General features: G+C 34.9%; 1 protein-coding gene across 1 annotated transcript in view; it reads right to left on the bottom strand.

Annotated features, from left to right (window-relative positions):
• Nucleotides 1-786: 786 nt before the first annotated feature.
• Nucleotides 787-17,272, bottom strand: part of LOC132205191 (acetylcholine receptor subunit alpha-like 1) — a 36,447-nt gene continuing 19,961 nt past the window's right edge. The window contains exons 3-9 of the mRNA XM_059634126.1: nt 16,303-16,347; nt 16,069-16,178; nt 15,338-15,518; nt 11,640-11,924; nt 11,007-11,246; nt 8,420-8,782; nt 787-2,737 (exon numbers count right to left, since the gene is read on the bottom strand). Of these exons, the coding sequence (XP_059490109.1) occupies nt 2,534-2,737; nt 8,420-8,782; nt 11,007-11,246; nt 11,640-11,924; nt 15,338-15,518; nt 16,069-16,178; nt 16,303-16,347 (1,428 nt within the window). The 3' untranslated portion in view covers nt 787-2,533. The remainder of the gene's footprint in view (nt 2,738-8,419; nt 8,783-11,006; nt 11,247-11,639; nt 11,925-15,337; nt 15,519-16,068; nt 16,179-16,302; nt 16,348-17,272) is intronic.

Genomic DNA, 17,272 nt, shown 5'->3' with positions numbered 1-17,272 from the left:
TCTGGCGACGGGAAGAAAGAGACGTCGTGATCCGTCCTCGGTCTTCTCCCGAGGCGTGTAAGTGGCGCCATTGAACGAATCCTCCGTCCGTTATCTTAAGGAGGTGTGGTTATGCAACTGGCACGTCTTGCTGACACAACAAAAAGCCTAATTTATCAAGTCAAGGGGTTCGCAGGCAGCGCGCGATACACATGATTACGCCACGGCTGCCATGGCAGAGGGCGACGAATCAGCAGCTGCTCGCCGGCAAAAAGTGGAAGCCAAAGCAAACGACGACGGCCTGGAAAATTCATTCGCGCGCCCCTCTAATGATGATGAACATTTAATGACGCGCGAGACTGAGATGAAATTTTTATTGCAGACACCAGTGCCACCCCATTTGATGATTTTCACTTTGATAAAAAAGAAATGGGCTGGGCAAAATCTCTAAACTGAATAGAATGGAGTAATTTAGTTTTTAAAAAAATTGCTAATTTTAATAAGTTCTAATTTGAGTGGTAAAAAATGTCTGTAACAAAAAAAGGTTAATTATTAGTATTATTACGTTCAAATTTTGGTTGATCAACTTCAAGATTAAGTAAATAAAATTAAGAATAATTTATTTTTTGACTGATTTTCAGAAAATTGAAGAACAACGAACTTCAAACAAAATTGTAGGATATCAACATAAATCATTAGCTTCATATTTTTAATTTTTGTAATAAAATTTAAATAACTTTTGAATATTTTCTAAGAACTAAAGAATGCTCTTTGAAATAATGCAATTAGTTTTTTTTACATAACTTGTTTTCACTTTATTAATTTTTGTATAATGATCATGTCATATAAATTATCAATATTACGTCTTGTTAGTTTATTTGTTGCACGTTGTTCTTTCTTCTTCTTCCGGCTTCAATTTCTCCACTTAATTTTCATTTTTTAAATATAACAGAGTTGTCCTTCTTACAGAATGCTTCAACAATAAATTGCAAAACTGTCGATTCTTGATAACAACTGTCGTATCGGCAAATATACCATGAGACGTAGGAGTGAGTTTTTTTCTTCCTTTTATATATATTTTTTTTTCTCAATTTTCTCTTCGTGTGTGTATGTGACGAGTGTGTGTGTTTTAATGTATTTTTTGTGTGATCAGGGGGTCAAGTGTGTGAAGCAACAGAGAGAGAATTTCTTTTCATCTTTTTTTATCAGAGATCGACGGGGGCGGCGGGAGCCTCCTTCAGGCACCCCCAACACATCCGAAGCAAAAACCGCTTACTTTAAATGCACGACATTTAGAGTTGACTTTAATGACGACGATTATACACAGCGAGACAGTTAGTATGCAAATTTAGTGGCGAGCGGCCCGGGCGGCCGGGGCCCGGGGGCCCAGCACATCATGGGTTTGAGCAGGGCCCGCGGCGGGCGGGGCCGCCACCTCTTGTTAGCTGCTCGGTTAATTAATTAAAATACAACAACAACGATTTATTTTAGCAACATAGGCTGAGGGAGGGTCGGCGGAGCCAAATTTTAGTAATTTCCCATTGATTAGTATTACAGTAAGGAGGAAACAGGGATGAAACAACACAGAGGCACGAATATATAATTTATTTTTTCTACTTTTTATATACCAAGGTCTGCACATCGTCCCCTGCAAAACAACATGGCCGCCTGTTGTACAAAATCCCTGATTGGGTACAGATCAGACGACCCTCCCAACCCATAACCAAATTTAAGCTGATTAGCAGAGCTTGGTTTTCATATTTTATTTAAGTAACACATCTTAATTTTTGTTAATTTGCGCCATTTTGTTCGATCAAATATTTCAATATATACTTTAAAAGTTTTAAACTTATCAAATGCTCCACATTTTTAAAACTGGAAGACATTGAACATTTTCTTTTTACTTTAAATTTGCGAATTTAATTAAGTGTTATATTTTGGCTCCGCCACCATTCTCTGGCCGAGTGATTGGTTTTCCTTTTTTTAATTACTTTAGTCACACGTATATCGCGCGCGTTACATTATTTTACCTTAGGTGTGTGTTTGTTTATGCAAATCCGTTTAGCTCGAAACGAAAATATCTCATGAGATGAGCTAGCTAAAAATAAATTTATGATCTCTTCTTATTTGTCGCGACGATGATTGAGGTGCCGTTCTGAGTGGGCCTGGGCTTCAAATTTTCTCCGGATATTTGTATATATTTCAAATTGTCAATTATATTATAATTATATAGAGGCGTGTGTGTCAATAAAAATTATCATTGTGTTGCTCTTGTAGTTTTAATCTGACAGTTAGGAACGTTTTTCACCGTTGATTATGCATGTGGTATAATCGCCAAACTCAAACTAACGCCAATCGCACCACCCGGCGGGTTGAATGAAAAGCAAGAATCGTATATATTTAATTATTTTTCTCTCAGTCGTTACGAGAAGAAATTTGTGGGGGAAAATGTGGGCCCAGGCCCTCGAGAGCCCGTGGTGAGTCGTAAAACTAAGGAAAGACTGGTGAATGCACTACTTGAGCGTCCGCACTGATTGATTGTAAGCTCACAGGGTCACTCCTCCTCAGGGCCCATCATCATCAGCAGCAGCTTCTTCTTGGCGATCTTGGAGAACTGGATGTCGATGGGGCGAGTCGTGTCGTACAGGGAGGGCGCCTGCAGAATGATAAGCGCCGTGCCCATCACGCACGCCACCGAAAAAATCCACAGGAACAGCCGGTCCAGCACCATCGCCACATATTTCCAGTCCTCCTCCACCTGAAGCAAATTGCAAAGCAAACCAATTTTTATCCGTTCAATACATTAGGGATTTTTTAATTCTATAATTTGGTGTTCAAAAATTGTAGATAAATTTTTTTTAATAAAAAAAGATTGCTTCGGAAAGTACCTTTTTATTACAATGCGCTGTTTTTGGAAATTTTTAAAAGAAATAAATTATTTAATAACTATTATTATTAATTAAAATGTAGATTACAGCGAATTTAATTCATCTACTCAAAACTAGATAAAGGCACATCGAGTCAAAATTATAAAACCAAAAATATCGTCGTTCCCTTCCAAAGCTCAATTTTATTACTAATCTTTATTTTACTCTGTGTTTATTTATTAAAGTAAATTCCAATCAGGGTTTACAATACAACTCAAAAAGGTACACAATACGAAAATGTTAATCACTAAAATTTGTAAAATTAATTATTTTCTCTTTTGATAAATTTAATAATCCAGAAGGAGTTGAAAATCTTCCAAACACACAAAAATGCTTTCAAGCGCTTTCTTATTTTTAGCAGCCAAAATAATAATATTTTTCCAAGCGTGAAATCGTTCCTCAGTTTTGTGCTTACTTTGCGTTTGACAGACAACATTTCCCCAAGTTTATACCGTTCGGCTCGAGCCGGATAAAAATCTCTCTGTTTGCGTTCGGTGCCTAAAAAGTCGTAAGAAAGGCTTCGGGCAATTTAAAACTTCCAAGAAACTCTCTATAGATGCAGGTATAAAACAAACATTGCGTTTCGCAAAGCCGGATCAATCCACCAAAAGTTGGAAACTGCTCGCATTTTCCTTCCACCCTGCGCGATCATGACGACGCGAGACGGAAAAACGAGATGCAGTCAAGTGGAAAATTCGCAGCATAAATAAAGAGGCTGAACATCAACCCATATCCGGGCGAGTCGTTCAAGGAAGCAGCTGCAGTCTAGGTCAAATTTAGACGCAGCAGAGATGTGTATATTTTAATAAAGGCCAAAAGCAAAATCGATACAATTCTTTTTTCGTTGTAGAGCCGTTGATTGGATGAAGAAAGGAGACGCTTGCCAAGTTTTGTGTCAATATTTCCGCTACTCTAAACCAATTAATCAGAGGGCACACGTTAACAAACATTGACCCAGCAGCGCGGTCTTGAGTGACGCTTCAGAAATAAAAGTCATCTTGACTCCACGTCAAATCTTGGTCGATCGAGATGAAAAAGGGCGGGGAAAAGTTATTGCAAAACGCGTGACATTCGAGGGCGCCGTATCTCTTTTGAATCGAAAAGTTTTGTGTGTCAATAGAGTGTGATGGCGGGCGGGGAATTGATATAGAGAGAGTTGTTTGAAGTTCAAATCAATGAACTCCGATCATTATTTCTATTCAAAGCCGGTTGTTTATTGTGGAGTTCTGTCGTTTGCTCTGTATAGCGATTTCATTCCATTCACGGCAAAATATAATTATAATTATTCCAGGAAATCTTGAATTTATAAATGAATAATGCAAGTTTTTAACTTAATTATTTGTGTAATATATTTAAGTATAAAATAAGTCATATCAAGAAAGCATGAAAATTTAAAAGAATCAATGAAAACTTATCTAGCCTTGATTTTTTTACCAGTTTCTACAAAACTGTTTTCTCTCAATCTTCGTTTTTATTTTACTGTTCAACAAATTTAGATTTAATTATTTTTGTTAAACAATCGTCTGACGGTAATACAATTTTTCAATTTTCCTTCTCTGTGGAAAGTAAAAGCAAATAATTGCCCACATGAAGACTGGTGGAAAAACATTTTGCTCTCGGAGATCCTTTTTAAATTTTTTTTTTTACAAATAATATCTTTTTGATTGGGCTATTTTCAAACTTTTGTGTTAACTTTTTCACTTTAAAAATGACTTCAAAAGTGAATTAATCATTTAAAATTTCCGCCTTTTTAGTAAAATATGACTTTTTTTAAAGACCAGTCTAGCAATCACTAGATTTTAACCATGAGTTTTCAAATGCATTGCAATTGAAGCGTGTTTATAATTAATTTTTAACTCAATTTCTAAATCATTCAGAAACCATTTCATTCTCATTTAATTTTTCTCCTAACAAGACATAACAATCTTCTGAAGAGCCTTCAATTCGTCTTCACTGTATTCAATTTTAACAAATGATCAGCATTTCTACAATGATTAGTGGCTAAGAATTAACAGGAAAAGTTCACTCTCGACTTTTAATGACAAGAAGGAGTCAAGATGAAAAACCCGTCCAAGTCGACAACTTCTGCTTGAGGAATCAAACTCGTTCTTAATGCGCACAAACTAATTGCAACGAGTTGTGCAAAAAGAAGCGTGCGGCACCGGATTGCACTTTGCGAGTTCTTTCAAAAGTATAAGTCGCCCTCTTGTCCCGCCTTTAGAAACAATTAGAGCGTATAATGATCGCGAAGCCCGAGTTTCAAAGAGAGTCAATTACTTTGCACAGAGCGAACGAAATAAGCAAACAAACACGAAGAAGAGTAAACAGCCACAGAGATGAGAATTCAAGCGGACGATTTCATCCGGAGCTGAATTAATTGGCCACTGCATTCGTCACCAGATACTAAACAGATAGGCCGCTGCGAAATCCACTGACGAGGCAGCCCCGAGGCGGTTATGCAACCGGCGTGTCGCGGTTGCGCAGCAAAAAGCGCCCATCCATCCCTCAAACGACCAACCCTGCGCTGGCACACTTTTGCATTTCGCTCTCTCTCGCAGCCACCGCTGAAATAATATGTAACGTGTACTTTGCTCGGCGCGTTAATTGCACCGTTGACTCGCTCGTTTCGGTTGTTGTGTGCCTATTTTTCGCCCTCGCTGACGGAATGGGCGCTGGAAATTGCTCGAAATTCATTTGCCAGAGTGGCGCTGCGGTTTTGTCCCCGGTCGTATATTTCAGAAGGTCAAAAGTCGATGCTCCCAGCAGCTGACAATATAAAAGTGATGATTTATTTCAATCGGCAAAACATTTTTGGCTGCTTTCGTATTATATATCTTTGGCCAAGAAATCGTGCCCCACTGAATAGAATGACAATTTAATCCAGCTCAAAGTGATGCTGCACTGAGTTAAATGGATAAGTTAAATAAAAAAATTATCGTATCGTTTATTTCTCCAAATTTTTAAACGGAAGTTTTACATCAAAAGAAAACCATTTAGGAGGGAAATAACGCTAAATGCTAAGTATAACCATCACTAGCAACGATTTTCAGGATTCCTCATTGACAAGTCAAATAAAATCCATTTGAATAGGAGAAACCAATTTGTGCAATAAATTTTAGCTCTCACTGCTTTACATACTTGAATTACCAATATCAATTAAGAGCTATTAAGATTTAAAAAAAAAATAAAAATAGTAATTAAGGTATTATAAAAAAATGTTACTTTTTAATATGTTAGAACAAAGAAAATTTCAACAATTCAATCAATATTTTTCTAATTAAAAACTAGGCTTTTCAACTTTTTTTGTTGGTGTTTTCTTTTCTTTATTATTGAGACATATATTTTTTTTAAATATCACCAATCTCTTTGTAATTATTACCGTTAAATTCACCGATCGTCTAAACACATTTCCATTCTAGAATTTCATCTAATAGAAGTCTTATGAACTTCTAAATTTATTGTCTTTCATTATATTGTTTTAATCACGTCAAGGACTATAAAATACACTCATTGTTGTATAACTAAATAATTTAAAAAATATATTTTACAGAAATAATTTAAACCGTATAAATTATTATAAATTTTAAAAATAAAAGAAATAAATAAATATAAATGTTATCCCGGCTACAAAAATATTAAATATAGGTAAGTATTTTGTGTCAAGTTATAGTATCTACTATTCAATTGTTATTTAATTTAGTGAACTTCATTGTTTCATAAATTTAATAATAATTCGTTAATTTTTAAAAAGTGAGTAAATCACTAAATTTGAAATTACTACACTGAAATTGAAAGAAAACTCATCGAGTTTGTGCGCTCGGCAGTGATACTGTTCTCGCGTTGATACGGAAACCCCTGTGCAGCAGCTTTTCTCTGCTCATCTGCAGATAGCTTGCAGGCAGCAGCACCCAATTTGCGCTCGTCTTCCCTGGGACGAGAAAGCGAGCGAGCGAGCGATAATTGAAACGCGATAGTTGGTTCGGCAGGGTGTCTGTTTGCCTCGGCAAACAGCGCCGACGAAGAGCAAAGCAGGCAAATGCGGCGTGGGTACTTGGAGACTTCCGGCGGCGGTCGAGTGACAGCTCACCATTTGCTATGGGCATGCCCGAGTGAGGCTTTGCAGAATAAATAGAGCGACAGATAAAATGGACACACTATCCTCAGGGGTTCCAGTGATTTTTCACCATTACCCGCCGCTTGCCTGGCCCCCGGCTGCCTCCGCTGCACAACGGGAAAAATTGATGTCGACGAGGACACGATTTTTCAACGCCCTCCTGCTGGCATGTGACTCGCCAGATCCGATGGCGCCACGCATTTGTCTCCTTTGGACTTCTTCCGGCCAACGTGTTTGTTTTGCGAATATTCAATGAAGAAGGGAGGCTGCGGCAGCCAAGAAAGAGAGAAATGGCCTGCTTTTGTTTCTGTCCGCCTTATTGCTTTTAGCGTAATTCGATTCCAACTTTTACATTCATCATTTTTCTTGTGCCTCTCTGAGAGAAATGGAAAAAGCTGTGCAATTTTTTTTTTGCAGAGATACTGAGAAATTTGGGATTTCACAAGTTCTTGTTAGTGATTTTGAAAAATATGAATCAACAGATCCCGAATCTTAATCAAACACTATTAATAAGAGCGCGGTTACTAAAACGATTGAAATAACAAAACACATTTTCATATGTATATCGTTCAATAATGCTGATTTATAAAATAATTGTTTGAATCGGTTTTTAATAAAAATGATGCCCGCTTTAGAGAGAACGAGACATTAAAAAAAATGAGCATATTATTTTTTTGGAATCTAATATTTTTAAATAAACGTAGGATGAAAGCTATACATGAGATTTCTGCTTCCAGGGAAGTAATTTTTTTTCAATATAAAAAGGTTGTTTCAAGTGACGTACAGCGCGCAGGTAACTTCAATTTAATTATGAAATCTGTCTTTTTTTTAGACATTTAAAGAGATTATAATATTTTAAAAACCAGCACATTTTTTCCGTAAGCAGCAATTTTGTGTTAAATGACCAAAAAAAATTGAAAATGAATTCATTATGATCAAATAATATTGAAAGTTTTGCATTCATGTCAATAATTTCCCGTTTACAGAGATGCAGCTCAATAGCTTTAATTTAGAAACACTTTTGCTGAAATCGGGCCTATGAGCTTTAGTAAGAAGTTGTTTACCAGAGCTGGCTGCCAATTTTCTTCCAGTGTGACTTATTCATTTATTGTATACTTTTTTCAAGAAAATAAATCAATTAAAACCCAAAAATTATTTAACATTTTTTTATGTCACCAATTAAAAACGTGATATTTTAGTTTTTCTTTAAATTATTGACTCTTTCCCCTCAGTGGTCATGATTACTACAAGAATTTAGTTTTTCTGTCTCTCCGATAAAATTTGGTACCTTTATCAACAAAGTAGTTTTTTTTTGTGTTTCAGCGACGAAAGAGGCAGGTGCGATGAAATTGGCTAGAGCAAAAAGTAATCGTTTGCGTCTATTAAATTAGGTACTCACGTTTTCGAACTTGTCTTTGTTCTTGACGTGTTGAGCAATGAAGCGGGCGTCCGTGATGGCCTTCTCGATCTCCTGCGCGAGGCAGCGGTCGATCGAGGGGCTGAGGTCGTCCCGACAGACGTCGTCCTCGTTGGGCGACGCCGGCAGCATGAGGGGCGACGGCAACGGGGGCAGCCCCGCGGCGTCGAACGGCACCCCCTCGTACCGCAGACCCCCCGCGATGTCGTACTCGGCAGGACTGTAGCGCTGCTTCTGGAACTCGTACTTGGAGTCGTCCAGGCAGGTGTTCTCCGAGGCGGGCGTCGACGCCGTCACCACGGCATCCGCCTCATCTTCGTTCTGCGGACGCTCGATGAACAGCACCTGTCAGACACAGAAACACGCACAAATTTGTTTACTACACGCACTGTTTTGATGACAAAATATTCAGGTTTGTTTACAATATTTTATTTTATCATATACGCTTTATTTAAAAAATTAAAAAAAAAATCCAATTTTAATTTTGCATACTTTTCATGCATATGTTAATTATATTTTAAAAATATTTTGAAAAAGTTATAAATGGAATTTGAACATTTATTTCTTGTAATGTGTAATTGTCCTTAAAAAATACTTAAACCCTCATCTTTAGTGAAAAATAAATATACATAAAAAATTTGAATTTCTTATTTTTGTAATAAACTTTATTTATAGTCTTTTTCCAGATTCACTGCTACCGGATATCTTTGGTTTTAGCCTCATTTTCCAGCAATTCTATGCTTTCCCTCTCAAAACATTTGCTTGTCTTTTAATTCAAAAGGCACTTAACCAATTTTAACAGTCGAACATAAAAAATTTTAATAATATTAACGCCTTTTTAAGGATTTCAATGCCTAAATAATAATTTTTACTAAGGATTTTTTAAAGTAATATTTTCTCAGGAATCATCAGCAATTAAGAAAAATTGTCAAAATCGTAATAAAGAAAACAAAATCCACATAGATTGTTTAAAAATTCAAATTCCTTGATATTCTTTTAAAGTTAAATACCATTTTTTCAGCAATGGACTATATAATATGATCATTAAAATGTTATTATCCGGTGGATAAGGCTTCTTGAGGCTAACAAAATAATTTAAATGGAAAAATTTTCTTGGTATAAAGAAAAAAAATACGTACAGAATTTACAGAAGGTAAGAAAAATACCAAATTCAAAATATTTCAATTTTAGAAATTTTTAGTCAATTATGACCATTTTTACTAAGACAGCAAGATTGCGTCAATTTCTTAATCTCATCATTCATACAAATTTTTATTAGCATAATGAAACTCACAAAAAAAGTATATTATAGTTGTCTCCATTATTTTTCATTTTAATCTTCATTTTTATCCTGCTTTTAAAAACACCTGTGCTGTCTATACGGGGGTGGTAATGGCATCGGCAAACAAACAAGGGAGGAAACGACACCGGCCCCCCGGGGAGAAAGCGCGGCTTAATCTGCGAGATTAGTGGCCCTGCTTGTTGCCAAAGAGAATATACCTGTCCTCTTCTCCCTGACAGACTGCCGTGTTGGTGGCGAGACGAGTCAACTGGCCTTTATGCTGAACCCGTGTCTCGCTCCCGCAGGACCCCAACTTTCCCAATTACTTTGCATGCCGACCAGACGTGTAATGCAAAAACTAGCCCAAAGTCTCCACGGGACACACCAAGTAATTTCCGTCTGGCTAATGAAGCGCCCTGACTCGCTTGAAAGTAAAAGGGGCTTCTTCAGCTAAAGGCCTTGTTCTTTGCTCTCTATACTACTGATTAAAACCGCAGTATGCAATGTGCGCAAAAAAGTAATGAAAGTTTTAATTAAACAGTTTTATTTTACAGCATGATTAAAATCTGAAATGGTTCAAATTAATCTGTATCGAATCTGTACCGACAATTTTTCTATATAGTTAAGTAATATTAAAATAAATTATATAAAATTTTTTAGAGACACTTTTTTTGGACTATAACAACCATTATCATTATCTGATCAATTATACCTAAAGAAAAGTCCCTCTACTTTCTTATATTAATTTTTAATTTTTTTTTTTTAATTTTTTAATTTTTAATTTATAAAAACGAGATATTTTGAAAGTAGTTGATAAGAAATCTAAATGGCCTTTATTAAAAACTTTATAAAATACAATAATAAAATATAATAAAATATAAATTAAAATTTAATAAATTGAAATAAGAATAAAATTTACAAATAAATAATGATTTAAAATATAGTATTATAATATTTTAAAATTGAACTTGCAATTATTTTCATTTATATAATTATGTATTTTTTTTATTAAATCTTAAGATCATGCTTCGCATAAAATGTTGCAGACACAAATTTAAAATACATTATTATCAATTGATCTAAGAGTTCATTTTCTACGAAAAATCGATTCATAGGCTTCTACTAATTAAAATCAGAACTATGTTAAGGTGTGCAATAACTTCTTTTTTTTATCTTTCCCAGATACCATTTTTATAATATTCTATTTTAGAAATTAGTAAATATTACTTATCAATGATTTTTTTAGTATTTTAAAGTTTTGCAAAATTTTGTAAAAGTCGTTCTTACCTTTGGAAGTGTCCTAATAAAGAGTCGGTACACCCACGGTGCCATCTTGTGTGTCACCGGCGACCGAAAATTAACGTTGAGCACCGCGATGGTGACCACAACAGAAAGTGTGACCAGCACCATAGTGAAGAGCAGGTACTTGCCCAAGAGGGGCACTGTGAGCGAGGTCGGCGGAATGATTTCGGCCAGCAGCAGGAAGAACACGGTCAGAGACAGCAGAATAGAGATGCAAAGTGACACCTGACAACCAAAATCAAACACATATCTTCTTATTTATGATGATTTCTATACGATTATAATTTAAGAATAAATAATTAAAAAAAAGAAAGAAAATTTGAAATAAATATGCAATAAATTTTGCGCTTCAGAGTTAAAAAACAATAATTATTTTACAAGTAAATGGATTTCAAATAAAGTTGATCAAAATACACAATTCTTTCAATATAAACAGAAGAATGAGAATATTTTACGTTGAACCTGATTCAAATAATGACCTTTAAATTTAAAGGATTTTAAATTCATTTGAAAAACATGATAAATATTGGTTTTAAATGACGAGTAATTTAAATAATAATTTATTATTTTTTCAACTAATTAACCAATTCATTTTCAATTATGCAAATAATTTCTGACCTTTTCTCCTGAATCTGAGGGCAGGTAGAAGACGAGCACCGACAAAAACGAGATGCCTACACAAGGTATGATCAGGTTGACCGTGTAGAAAAGGGTCTTTCTCCTGAGAGTGATGTTGAATATAATGTCGGGGTAAGGCTCCTCGCAGCAGCTGTAGAACTTCTCGTTTCGCACCGCAGGCACTCGCATGATGTCCCACTCGACGCTCAGGTAATAGTCCTGAAGGTCGATGCCCATGTCTATCGTGTCCGACCCTGGTGTTTGCGCCATGTGCCGCAAGTCCACCTGCAAAAAAAAACGTTTTTTACATTAAAAATAATTTTTTTGATTGCTTTCAAATAAATAAAACATTAATTTATTGAATAAAAAATAATATAAAAGTTATTATTAACACTGTTTAAAATGGAATGGTCGATTTTACGTATCTGTGGTGCAAACTATTGTTCTGGCGTATGCCGTAAAAGTACGTCTCTTCTCAAGAAGGGATTTTACCTGAGCGCCCGCACTTTTCCGCCTCCCCTCCCGTAGATGCATTTTACGGATTTGTTACAGAAAATTTCTCCCTTCGCACAGAATATTACGTACTGTGTCCGTATTTTTGTTTTACTTCTTTCATACGTAATTTTATGGTAGTTTTACAGAAAATCACAAAATTTATTTTTGCTATAAATGGCTACTTTTATTTAAAATAAATTAGTAATCACGGATTTACAGAGAACTCACATGAAGTAAAAATTAATATTGAGGTAGATGAAACTCTTGACGTAGTCTTTATCAGAAATTCCTTTTCGATTCGTATCTTGCGTTGATGAAAACACTGTCTGAAAAATAAAAATAAATTTCTTTAGCAAACATTGATGAGAAATCTCTGTATAAAATACCTTTTGCGCATTGCGAACAGAACTTCCATTGACGAGGGACTAGTTTATTCCAAAAGTGCTCACTTCAAATCCAATCTAAAAAAATAATAATAATAATAATAATGTGCATAAATTTTAGCTGTGCGTAATTTTTTGATATTAAATAAACGTATTTTCTTGAAATAAAAATGATGAATCCAAACTTACATTTTTAAAGTACTCGCGGAGGCCTCCAACTGGAAATACAGCGGCTTCGCTCCAAAATATTCCTAATTTTAGGAGATGTTGTGCCCGATGCAGCAGATGCAGCAAAGAGGAGTTCTCTTTGTGGCGAAAGACGCTTAACTGATTGCAGCCGAGGCGCGAGGGTTGAATTTTGTCAGTTGCTGGCGTGGGTGATGACGTTTTCAGCCTCTCTCCCTATTCTCTCCTGAGCTTTCCTCCCCTAACATGCATGCACTCAGGTAAAAGTCCGAAAGTGAGATGTAAAATTACGGATCTGTTACAGAAACTTGCGCTACATCCCAAATACGTAAAATCGCATATCAATTTCATCCGTAAAAGTATTTTACGACGCAAAGTACAGAAAATTACGTCTGTCCGTACTATTTTTACTTCGTTTCTGCCGTGACACGGACGTAATTTTCCGATTTTTTTTGACAGTGTTATTATTATTTTAAAATACATTTTTCTTTAAATTATTTTTTTCTAATCTGTTCATAAAACATAATTTACTTATTAATATTATGTTTCAGCCAATTTACTAATAAAAACTATTGAATATATATATTTAATCTCCATGATGCAATTTAAAACTAAAAAAAGGCAAATAAAAATTCTCTCGATTGCAGATACATTTGTGAATTCATTTTTATTTTTTTTATAGTTATTTCTCTTCGCAAATTCATCTGATGGTAGAATATTTCTTTTTCATTAAGATACGACCTGTTATTGTAAATGTTTTTTTCAAACGTCTCCTCATAGTATGAGGCTCATATACTTCATTCTATTTGGTGAAAATTTTGAATGAAATTATTCCTCTGACACTTATTTTTTTTTACAAAAATGACTAAAAATTTCTCCATTTTAAAATTTTTTATTCTACACATTTCAAAGCTAGGAAGAAAAAAACTCCTTTTTTGTTCTATATTTTTTTTTATAAAATAAATATGTACTTTTAAAAGTTTTGTTGATTCCGAGCACTCATATTTCCTTTACTATAATTGTTCAAAAATCCATATCATAATATATATGGCATCACGAATATTTAAAAAGAAAAAAAACTGTATCCTTTAAATTCATGCACAGTTTTAAATCTGAGTTTAACATAATTCGTGAAGTATCCATTATTTTCAAAATTCATTTTTGAGGCAGCACAACAATTTTACTTTCACCCGTTCCAAACACCCACGCAAAACTCTCATCAAAATCAGACGTCCCTCTTGGAAAAAAAACACAGCTTGCCAGAATTAATGAGTGGAAAAGCGGCTTAGCGATGAATGGAATGCGCGAAAATGAATTCGCGAGCCGCTTTTCACGCACAGAAACAGAGAGAGTGGCAATTAATTCGCGAGCGGTTTTTGGGCAAAACCGACGGATGGAGCAGGCAGACAATTATTACACGCGCGGCGCATTTTTCGCGCGCCGAGAGCGAATTTGACTTTGACAAATCCAAGTCATCCGCGAGACAGACGGTGTCGTTTAATTACGCATCTCGCTCTCTCCGCGGCGCGCGTGATTAATTAGCCGTACTTCAGCTCGCTTCCCATTTGTTATTAATGGCCGCGTTAATGATTGATGACGCGCCTGTTGTCGCTGCCGCTGCAATTACAGAATTACACTGACTCGCCGGCGAAACGAGAACCATTAAATATTTCACTCTCATGCATACGCTCGCGACGCATTTGTCCTGTTTGATGGCCGCCGTCCGTCCATTCGCCCACAATGTCACTCACTATACATTTACACGGTGAATTTTTCACTAAGCAAAGAAAAATTCATGAAAAAAATCTGTGGTTAACGATTTTGGTAGTTTTTAATAAAATTTTTTTATTATATTTCTTTTTGTTAAATTTAATTTAACAATGAGGATTATAATAAAGATGTTGTATTGAGATTATAAAAAAAAAATAATAATAATATATGTTGATTTTTTGTGATCTTTACTTACAATTAGAAAGTGAAAGTTTGTAATGCAATCTTAAAACAAAATCAGTTAGGGACATTTTTGTTTTGCATAAAATTGTAAATGGAGTAAGAAAAAGTGATTAAATTAATTTTCATGTTAAATATAACAATTATTTGATTTAATGCTCAAAATTTTTCATTTTCAGGAGCACAGTGCGTTGTATTTTCTAGAGACAGCGACTTAGTTTTAGATGATGATCATTATCTGATCAAGTAATGCAGCTCAAGGCAATTTACTGTTCTATATATTTATTTTTAAAAGTGTATTGCGCAAAAACAATATATTGTTTAACTATGAAGTCGATAAGATCATCTATAATTGAAAACTTTTTAAAATACAAAAATAAATTATAATCGAATATATTTGATAAAGAATAAAATTTACAATTAAATAATGATTTAAAATACAGTTTGTAAAATATATTAAAATAATTAAACTTTTGCAATTCTTTTTAATTGTATATTATTCAATTATTAAATAAAATTTTGCTGACACACACTAAAATTATTATTACTTTAGTGTTGTAATTTTTTTTATGCCTAAAATTTTGTAAGGGATTTTTGCTAATGCTTGATAAATTTTATCATATTTTTAACTAACTCTGCTAATGTCAAGATTTTAAAATAAAATAGGTTGAAATTAATACTGACCAAGTACCCGTCGTAAGTCCACGAGCCGAACTTCATGAAGCAGGTCTGCTCGTCGAACGGGAAGTACTCGACGTCAATCTCGCAGAAAGACTTGTAAATGGCCGGAGGTTTCCACGTGACCTTGCCCGTGTGGTTGAGAATCGCTTTGGTCATGATGGTCACCTCGTAGTTGCCGTCGGCACTGCGCAAATGCACACACAAACACCACATCATAGATTTTATCTCGGTTGAATTATGAGGCTGGCAGGCACTGGGCTTTGCATATGCATTTAGCTGGGGTTCATAATCAAGTTAGGCATCGCTAGAGCTGGCTGGATGGCGTTTTAATTGATATAATAATTGTTCAAAACACCTACGCCTGGCAGAGCACCGATTTTAATTGGATAAAAGCTTTTCTTTGTAATGCAATTTTTAATCCATTATAAAAATTACAAAATTAATCCATTAGGGTAGAAAGCTTATGGAAATTTCTGTTCAATTAAACAAAATTCATTTAGTAAATTTAGTTCCCGTAAATCAAAATTAAATTATTTTAAGGAATTTCGCCTCTGCTAGTAATTTTATAGAAATAACTTCTTATAATTTAAAAAGAAAAACTGCAGAATAAATTATTTTCCACCTCGATGCAATTCCCGGGCGTGCAATTCTACTTTGGCCAATAAGGGTTTTTTCCCGGCCGTCTGGCCCCATAACCGGGATTACCGGCTGGGACGAGGATTTGGGGAACTCACTTGTTGTAGAGCACGATGTCGGGCAACCAGATGTGCTCCGAGGGCACGTGCAGAGTCTCCACTCCTCCGTAGTCCTCGGGGTTCCACTTGAGCTTGTAGTCGTGCCACTCCTGGGAGACACCAGAAAAAAAGAGAAACGAGTTCAGTGTGTGACGAGCGTCGATTCGCCCCGGATCGGGCCCATTTGCTAAATTAAAATTGGGGGCGGGATTGTTTTTTCATTCTCGTGCTTACCTGCTCGACCCACACGTTGGTTGTCATGATTTGGTTCTTCAAGTTCTGCAACAAAAATGGAATCGTTTGATTATAAAGACAAGCAGGGTTCAAAATTGTCAAAATACTGAAGAACAAACAGTATTTATAGCATTATTTTATGATTTATGATTTCAAAAAATTAATTATGAATTTAATCAGTTTAATTGCTGCTTTCTAGCATTTATAGAGAATTAGAATTTTTTGATTAAAAATGAGATAATATATCTGCACTTTAGAGGCAAAGATTGAATCAACTTTATCCAATGGTAAAAAATGTGAATTCTATATATTGTGTTGATATTAGATGTTAAGAATTCATTGGTTAATTAACCCTTCAAATTCATAAGCTCCACCATAAGCTTAACCATGATAAACATTTGTAATTTTTTTCATTTTTAATCTAGGTTGCTTTTTCCCCCTCCTAATTATATTAATATTTTCAGCGTTGAAAACTTGTATAAACACCATGTATCTTTCTTTGATATCAAACTGATATTTCTTTGCTCTTTTAATTGTTTAATTGAAGTTTATCATTTATCATTTCAAGAGTTATCTTTTTTTAGCTCTAAATGATCAGAATAAACAATTTTTCAAAAAATCATTCTCGACAGTCGTTTTAAAACTATTTAATCCTTAAAAAACTTATTAAAATTAGAGAAAAGAAATAAAAAATTTCCGATTTATCACCTGAAACAATTTGGCAAAATAAAACTTTTCCATTTTGGCAGTTGAAGTAATTGAAAATAGCAAAGCTTAGCAAATAAATAGTTCTTCATTTTCCTTTAATTAGAATTGGAAGTTTAAGACGCCATTAATTTATTGCCTTTCCCCAAAAAAGAGCGGATGTTGATGTCTGCTTCTGTAGAAAACCCTCTTTGTCTCGGTTTGATACAAAGTCAAAATCTGGTCGGTTTCAAGTTGTTCCCGGTAGGAAAGGACGAGTGGCACG

Source organism: Neocloeon triangulifer, unplaced genomic scaffold, assembly GCF_031216515.1.
Source record: "Neocloeon triangulifer isolate White Clay Creek 2 clone unplaced genomic scaffold, ASM3121651v1 ptg000002l, whole genome shotgun sequence".
NCBI lineage: Eukaryota > Metazoa > Arthropoda > Insecta > Ephemeroptera > Baetidae > Neocloeon > Neocloeon triangulifer.
This window is presented reverse-complemented; position numbering and strand designations above follow the sequence as displayed.